The following is a 9324-nucleotide window of genomic DNA, read 5'->3' as shown; positions in this document are numbered from 1 at the left end:
GTGCACTGGAATCTCAGCCCACACAAGGACAAGGCTGAATATTGCTGTGATGCTCCTCTGATTTCATTTTCAAGGTAATGTGCAGAGTACGCATAGTCACAGACCAGTGAAATGCTGGTCTCGCCACAGCCATGCACGAAACAGCCCAAAGGAGGTAGGTGGAATACAAATGGATTACCACATCTCTGATGCACGAGAAGCTGCAGTGATAAGGCAGTCTTGGAATAGCACAACCACTGTGTATTAATAAAAGCATGACACTACAACTGATATATGAGTTTGGCACGTTAGGTGGAAAGGAACATGCCTGGCTCTGATCTAGCTGGCAGGTCATTTCTTATGTCCTCCAGCACACACGATCCACTGACAAGTATTTTATAAGATTTACATTAACAAGTCACAGTTGAGCATTTTTCCACAGACAATATATGTAAATGTTATCGTGGGAGATTGAGTTCTTGGGATTTGAAAGCGTACAGCCACTGCTCAAATATGATACATGTCACAATCTCAGATGACTCAAATACACTTAAACAGCTCTAATATCAGTCTGGATGATAAGAGAAGCTGCTCCATTCCTGCTTCCTAGAACTGACTGCCTCAAAGTCACAGGGGACTTCCAGCTTTCATCCAGCAGCAGCAAGATGCAGAAGCAACTCTTGATAATTCCCACTGGGACATACCCACCAGGGCATGTTATTAGATGTTCCCATTGTTTCTTAAATGAGCAGGGATTTATTTTTATGCTTGTGGGATACTGCAAGCTACAAGAAAACTTTTAGATGTTTAAAGAAAAGTTCCATTATTACCAGGGGAGTATTTTGAAACCACAAACTATGAAGATTTTCATGCATTTATGGGTGGGTAAAACCAAAGTCTATAAACTTCTCAACATGAGCAAGTCAGTCTGCTCACTGTGTGCAGGGAATTTTGTAAAGGTGACAATATTTGTTCCCATCAACTTTGTTAGGTATACTTCCTGCAGTTGTGATGCTATATTTACAAATATTTCTTTTCAAAAGCAAATGTTTCCCAAGAACTGCAGTTACCATAAAATGCCACAGTTTGATCTGCCGCCTTGAATCTCCTCTGCTGTAGCGAAAGGAGGATATCAGCAAGGGAAAAGCCTGATCTCCTTTGGTTCTTCTTTGTTAGCAAGTTAATGTTCTGAGCTTTACCACCAAAACCAAACTGTTGGAAACTGTCCTTCTTTCTTCTGTACTACTGCAAGAATAAGTCATACAATAAGTTGAAAACAGAAAATCGTAATTATACTTTTGCAAACTACTGATTCTACATCATATTAGAAAATGGCATGACCAACAACAGATGTGTTAGAACTGCACAGCCTAGCAATAATAATATGATCTGACAATTTACAATCATCTCATAGCACTGTCTGTTAAACTGGGGGACCACAGGAGCCTTCTGCAGTAAGACTTTAAGCCTTTAATTTTGCACTTCTCTGGTTCACCTTTCAGCTAAGGAAGTATGTTTTCTTTAAAAGCTGATTGCTTTTCCATAAACCTGTGTGACCTGAACTTACAGGTTAAAGTTCAGTGCCCACTTGTGTAAATTGCAAGACTCCGAATTGACAACCGTGTCCCTGACCAGGTCAAGCACGCAGAGTTAGAGGTTATCTTTCCAGAGCAGAACTGTGCTATGTTGCCCAGATAAAGGTAGAAAACATTTTCAGCAATGCAAATGTTAAAAACATATATTTAAAAATATTTAAAAGTTCATTATGATTTGGAGAACTTCAGACACCTAAACTTGATAGCATTAATACTTTGTTACAAAATCAAATGCTGCACACTTTCTTTCCTATTTTTTCCCCCTAACATTGCGAGCAATTCGTATTTGTGGATATAGGGAAGAATCTTAACACTGTAGGCTCAAACGCAGGCCATGGAAAAGACATCTGAACCATACATCATTTGGCAGGACCTGATTCATAATTAAAACTTTGCTGCTGATAGCTATGAAGAAGTCCTTTCTTCAGTGCTTCGCATATTGTTTTTTTATTACTTAATGACACGATTAGTCTTCTGGGATGGAAATCACATAAAATACAATTGCTGACTACAATATCATATCCAAGAGTCAGTAGCAAATACTTGATTTTTTAAAATTCCTTATTTTAAAAAGTCACATTTAAAAAAAATACAGATCCTCCTTTACTACTTTATTTATAACCTTTACTGCTAGTGTAAGCAAAGCAAAACTCCATTCTGGCAATGGATTGGGGAATAGGTAACCTTTCTATAATGACTTGAAATACCAGTTGGACGTTTCACACAACTTCTTACTGAATACCATCAAAAGACATTTTAGCCAAAGGAATGTATGGCTGAGTTCAATGCATGCGATGTCCATGCAAAAGTTACATACCCTCACGTTGTGTGTACTGTTCAAGATGCTTCGAAGAACACAAACCAAAATAATCACAGAAATGGCCTGTTACAGTCCTTAAAATACACTTACCGGTTCATCAATACACAAAGCTGGAAAAACTGATCCTACAGAAGTATTCCAAGGCAAGCGCATTATACACAAATTATAGGTAGGTTGGTATTACTTTCAGACTTATAATAATAACAATAACAAATTTTTAAACACCTACTCTAGATTAACTTGGATATCTGTTACATAAGTGTAGTACTCCCCCAGCAATTTCAGCAGCTCAGCTATGACTGTACACACCTTTCATAAACTTGGTTGGTGGTTTTAATCTACCTCAAACAACTGTTGCTCTAATAGATATTTCTTGCAAATGAAAAAATCATTGTAGTAATTATGCAATATTATTTTTCTACATTACTGTAAAACCAGCAAAATAACCCAAAACTTCTGGTTTTTTTTCTGTGATCATAAACATGGACATGAAGCTCTCTGGGTAAAAAAAGCAAGACCTACCTGTTAAAAAAACATTACAGGTAAACCATCATTAACCTTTGCTGGCTATTGGAACAATGCTTGCTCAAGTTCTGTGATTAGCCAGAAGAAATTGATACTTGGCACAAATATGATGTCTTCTGTGTTGAAACAGCACATGGGAAGTGAGAACACTACTACTGTGTATTGTCCAGTAGTAAGACCCCACAATATTACAGTGATTATTATTCATATTACAGAGTGCTGCAAGCCACAGTCATGAAGCTACTGTATCAGAACAAAATGACTGTTCTTGTCACAGGGAGCTTGCGAGGGGCATACAGGGAGGTGAGAGATGGGTGCAGACAGACTGGAGGGCATAATGAAACACTGGGACAGTTTTCTTTAACACACACAGGGATGACTCATTGCGCACCAGTAGTTTAAAATACTAAACTTCTGCAGACGTTGAAGCCAAAGGGTTTTACGGAGGGATGCAGAAGACACTTAAGAGGAAATTTTCCAGAAATTTATGCTTATTTAGAAATCTAGAACAGGGGATGTGACTTGGTGGCACGATCAGACCAGGAGACAACTTATATAACTTCTTGATTTGAGTAAGAGGGATGGCGTAACAGCAGGCTTTGGCAGTGATGTGCACGTGAAGAGAGAAGCTTCACAACTAATGCAACAGAGATGGCAAAGCCAGGGCACTAACACAAAGCAGAAAGCAACAAGTCAAAGCAAGAGACTAATATAAACAACCTACTCTGCAACTTTCTCAATGGCTGTGAAATCTGAGCTGTTTAGCTGTCAAGAACAGAAAAAGGGACTACACTGTAATTCAGATGAGTACGATCAAGCTGGATTAGACTGTAAATTGCGTGACCAGGTAGAAAAAGCAGAGAGAGAGATATGCTGTAGAAGAACGAAGATTGAGACAGAGCCAACGTAAGAGGTTTTAAGAACATCCAAGTCAAAGCTGTTGACTAAGCACAATCTCTTAAAAAAAAACCCAGGACAGCAGAAACAGAAACTATGAGGGTTATAGAGTTGGGAATGCTCAATTGCATTGAGGCTGAAGCAACAGCTCAATCTTGAGGTGTAAGAAATGCAGACTAAGTTTTTTGGCAAAAGGCCACTCCTACTCTCACCCTTATGCAAAAAGCACATCAGAAACTAAAGCCTTTTAACACGATTGGTAGTGCAAGTACCCAGGCAACTATTATGAAGAAGACAAGTGGGATTTTTGGAAGGAATTAGCTATCCATCCGTGAAACAATGGTTAGATGGAACAGAAACACAGATTAGCAAAGCACACAAAACCCCACTTTGAAAACCCACCAACATGCTCTAGCTCGTGCTTTTCATGTTGTCACCTGACATCTTGAAATGCTCCAGGGTTCAGCAGGAAGAAAAGGTAGGAGGGCATCTATCTTCAGAATGCAGTAGATCAGCTTTTTTTCAGAAGATACATCTAAAGCACTGTCATGCAAGAATCTCAACAATGGGCATCAGCACAGCGTGCCAGAATTTTGTAAGCACAGAACAAAACATAAGAGAACCACTCCATTGATTTTGCTTTCCGTAAGCTTTCATTCTATTTTGATAGACACATACCCTTGAATATCCTCATGGACATTTTAAAAGCTGTAATTTCAACTCTGAGGTTTTGCAAGCTTTGTTTTGTGTGGTGTATGATATCATCGACATCCTGAATGTAATTACAACTGCAATTTCGTGGGCTGTATTTTCTCTCTTGGTAGCCCAAAGCTGATATTTACAAAAATTTTTCTGCACACTTATTTGATTTGAACTTTTTATTATTATTACAAATGTATATTATTTTATTAAAAAAATTCACACTGAAGCAAAGTCAATTCCATTTCATTACAATCAAGAATATAAAATAAATGCAATGAACTCATAGCTTAGTTTTAACAGTCATTTCAAGAGTGACATCAGGACAACGTAAAAGCAGTAAACTCTCAACTCTAGAATGAGAAACAAGTATTTTGCTTTGTGGTTTTGCTAGCCCACTGGCATGGGCACTGCTGAATGTGGCCACCACAGATCTAAAGTGGCAAAGTTTTGTGGCAGCATGAGGTGCATACACAATAATTTCCAATGGAAACTACAAAAATGAAAGATGTGTGCATGAAATTATTAGAAAAAAACAACTGAATAGAGACAGGCACACTTCCACAAATAGTAAACATGGGAATATACAACTAGAACAATTTGAAAAGTTACTACCTTACATATATAAAAAGTTCTTTAAATTGCTGTTAAAAAGGACATGTTCTGTCCAGATTTTGTGTAATACTTTTTAGTGTCTACACAAGACAAATTTTTAAAAAAATTAAATAGCATTAATTTACTACTAAATATTTAGAAGATAACAGTGCATTAAGGACTTTTTTCATATAGTAATACACATCGCTTCTGTCTGGCGACATTTTTAGAAGATTACGTATGGCCTTATGTACAATACATTTATTTAATCCTAAAACAATTCTTTGCTTAATGGTGTTAAAGTACCATTCCTGAAGATTATGAAGGGGAACTAAGCTTATTATGTTTATATAAAATATTATACATATTTGAACACTTCTAGCTTCCCGCCACCCCTCCCGCTACGAATGCTCTTCCCTCCCCCTCCCCAGATACAGTGTCACAGATACAGTGCAGGACTCGCAGCTTCCCCTATATTTCTCCTTCATTGTGCAGTTTGTGCTACATAAACTTCACCAACATGGACCAGGCTGCTCATCCTATTTATTCCCCACGTGTTTGTTTCCTCTGAGCCACGATGGGAAAAGCTGTAACCAGCAGCCTGCTCTCCCACCAGGATGGAGAAGACAGCTCTGCCCGTGCCACCTGCATCTCTCAGCACAGGTGTGAAACACTTTGGTGAGGGTCTAAGGGTTATGGGCAGAGATAGAGCTATGAGTATTAACGAAACTGCACAGGCAAAAAATAACAAAAATGACATGGTCCTGGTTTCCCATGACAAACTGCACGATTCACTTTTGAAAGCAGAACATTTTTACCTCACGGGATGACCCCTAGACAGCAACGCTTCTTCCACTGTGACAGCCACTGACCTCAGCAGCATGCATCAAGCTCCCAAGAAAAAGAGAATTATTTACCACCAGGAAGGAACTACAAAAGCGTGCAGAGCCTATGCTTTGCAGCCAGCTCTTTTGCTTTTATTCACTCTCCTCCCAGTGGTGAGTTTGAAGGAACGGAGGATTCATGTGTGCACACAAAAGCTAGAGAGAGGAGCGGCATGTCGTCATCTACCAGACCTAACCAAGGCAGAAACACCAGTGCAGCTTAGAGAGAGGTCGTGGCAGTCACTTTAGAAGCTGGAAGCTCACTCAATTAAAGCACCTTACACTGCTGTGAAGTTTCACACTCTACATAGAGATTAATCTACACCATGATTTTGCCTTATTGGCACAAGAGCCCACCTTAATTAACCATATGGTTCCCTGCCACTTCCTGATCTTGTATGAATTTTGATGACCAGCTGCAGGTCACAGTAGGGAATAGAAATGTTACATTACTGTAGTAGAAAAGACAAAATAATTTTGAGGTAAGAGAAAGACCAAAAAAACAGAAGGGGACAAAAAGATTAATTTCCAGAAACGTGACATTCAAGTCAAATGTTAATTTATGGCATTGGCCAAATATCCATTAGCTCAAAAGTACCTCATATTAACATCAGTAAGAGGTGAGACAGAAAGCAAGCAAACCCTCAGGCTCAGTGAAATAAAGGAACAATTAAAATCTGTTCTTACAAACAGGCTACTAGGGCATGTATAAAATGTAGCATTTCAAGGGTTACACATTGAAAGTATCCTTTGGGAGATTATTTTCCCCCAGAAATAAGGTTTTCCTTTCAATTGCTTCGTTTCATTTTTCACCACCTTCTTACCCATTTGATGACAAAAGCAGGTTTTAGTTGCTTTTCCAGAGCAGCTGGGTGTTGTCAAAATCACATGATGGTAGGTATAGCCAAAACAAGCCAACTGCTCACAAAAGGTATGAAAAGAGCACAAGTTTGAGGAGGAAGGGGGCAGTAAAGGTGATTGGGAGATGAAACCCAGTAGAAACTTGTATGACTAGCTGTGATGAAAAGCATTCTCCTCAGAGCAAACAGATTTATTCACAGAATCACAGATTATGCCAAATTGGAAGGGACCCACATGGGTCATCAAGTCCAACTCTTAGCCTTGCACAGGACTATCCCCAAGAGTCACACCATGTGCCTGACAGTATTGTCCAAACGCTTCTTGAACTCTGTCAGACTTGGTGCTGTGACCTCTTCCCTGCGGAGCCTGTTCCAGTGCCCAGCCACTCTCTGGGTGAAGAACCTTTTTCTAATAGCCAACCAAAACCTCCCTGACACAACTTTAGGCCATTCCCTCGGGTCCTGTCACTGGTCACCACACGGAAGAGATCAGTGCCTGACCCTCTTCTTGCTACATCTGATCACAACTTCAGTGTGAACGTGTATGGGTGTGGACACAGGACAGAAGAGAACACAGTGCAGCATAAAAATCTGTATTGTTAACCATTTACACATAAACTTCTCTCACTTTACCTCTTCTCTGGACACCAGTTGTAGAAGCTCACTGGTGTTACATTGCCAGTAGCTTTTTGAATGCAATTTTCCAGGTTTTCTGCAACTAGAATCAGCCTTATTTCTGAAGGCTGAAGGAAAAACGAAGTTGTCCCAAATTACACGTTGTGTGTCTCTGAATAACTGTGGTTCCAGAAGTTGGACAATAATCCCCTGATTATGCTTCTAAACTCTTGCTTAATTACTGGGGATTTTCTGCCAGCTACCCATCCACTTGCAGTCCCTTAGGCACAATCAAAACATGTTTGCTCTAGGGAAAAGGAAACATTTCAGTGCAATCAAGCGCATCTGGTGTAACTAATCTGGTTAATCACAGCAATGTGAGGGACATAGAATATGCACTATAAACATGAAAAAGGAACAGTTTTCAACATGCTTTTCAAACTGCACGATAATTTCTCTTAATTATTAATTCTAACGTAAAATGATTAAACGCATTTGTTTTAGCAAGTCTTAGTATTTCTGTCACCTTTAAATTTCGAGAACTGACTCAGGAATGCGAAAGAAAGCTAAATTTATAGAACTCTCACATACATTAATCAGCTGCTTAAGAGAAAAACAAGCGCATCATCCACATTCCTACCGAGACTCGAGGGCAGTAAATACATTTTCCTGACTATTTTGGTGTCCAGCCTGGGAAGACATTCCATTCTTCTGTTCCAACAGATCCTGAAAGCATCTCCTTTTTATGTGACTGTCCTGGTTTCATTTGAAATAACGCTTAATTTAAAACTAGTTAGAGCATGATCACTGTGATTTCAAGAATTCAATGTGAATGAGTTAAGAAATATCAGCAATCTTCTGTTTGGCGTTCAGTCCAGTAGCATGAAGCATATTCGTCGCTGCAGAGACTCGGGTGGTTTTTTTCTTCTTTCCTTTTTTCATTTTATTCATTTTTTAAATTTTTTATTTTTAACTTTGCCTGAAAACTAGACTAATAAAAACAGAATAGTAAAATACTCTGGAACAGTAAAATTTCGCTGTTCTTGACATCCATGAGCAAAACAGTAATATCCTGTGAAAATAACATAGTGCTTTAAAAAGGTGCAATATACCTGTATAGCTAAACTGGTTTGCCTAGTATAAAACTAACTATATACAAGCTTGAAAGCCTGGGAGTTCAAGATTTTCAAACTTTAAAATCCCATTAAAGAGATTGAAAAGACAGATTTATGGCAATCACTACAGCATAAGGAAGGTGCACCAGGAATCCTTCAAAATTCCAAAGGTTAAAGAAATTAAGTGCTGGGTTCAGATCAGAAGGGTTCATTAGAGTAACCACAATGGAGCACATGCAAGGGCAGGGAGGAAGGAAAACTTCACAAGAATCTCCTTTATGGCAATAAAGGGATGGGGTGGGGGAAGTCTTCAGTGAGTGAAGTTTTCCTTTTGTCATCATGAATTTTAATTCTGCATTATAGTTTGTATTTTTGGTCTTCTCATCATTATGAACTTCATATTGCTGGAGTCTTCTGGCTTTTAGTCCATTCCTTTCTGAGTGCAGCCTGTCAGGCCTCTCAGTACCTGTGAGACTGATGAGATTGGTGATACTGAGAGCTCTGCTGAGATGATGTGGAATAGCCCATTGTACTCTGGGACTGAGAAGATCCCTGAATGTTGCTTTGGTAACTCAGGCGTGAGCTGGAGTGCTGCAGGAAAAAAAAAGAAAGGGATCAGGGCAATGAAAACCACCAGGCTGTTAGGACTACACAGCTCAGGAAGCTTTTAACCCTTCTGAAGGTCATTAAAACATAATTGTTGGAGAAGCTGACTAAAGAGTGCTACTATTTAGGGTCCCA

At 39.1% G+C, this 9324-nt stretch overlaps 1 protein-coding gene across 2 annotated transcripts in view; it reads right to left on the bottom strand.

The window, feature by feature from the left end:
• Nucleotides 1-4679: 4679 nt before the first annotated feature.
• Nucleotides 4680-9324, bottom strand: part of CDK19 (cyclin dependent kinase 19) — a 118815-nt gene continuing 114170 nt past the window's right edge. For both annotated transcript variants that reach the window (XM_032682370.1, XM_032682369.1), the window contains exon 13: nucleotides 4680-9174. In XM_032682370.1, the coding sequence (XP_032538261.1) occupies nucleotides 9043-9174 (132 nt within the window). In that variant the 3' untranslated portion in view covers nucleotides 4680-9042. The remainder of the gene's footprint in view (nucleotides 9175-9324) is intronic.

Source organism: Chiroxiphia lanceolata, chromosome 3, assembly GCF_009829145.1.
Source record: "Chiroxiphia lanceolata isolate bChiLan1 chromosome 3, bChiLan1.pri, whole genome shotgun sequence".
NCBI lineage: Eukaryota > Metazoa > Chordata > Aves > Passeriformes > Pipridae > Chiroxiphia > Chiroxiphia lanceolata.
Note: the sequence above shows the minus strand (reverse complement) of the source record. Positions and strands in the feature narration are given on the sequence as shown.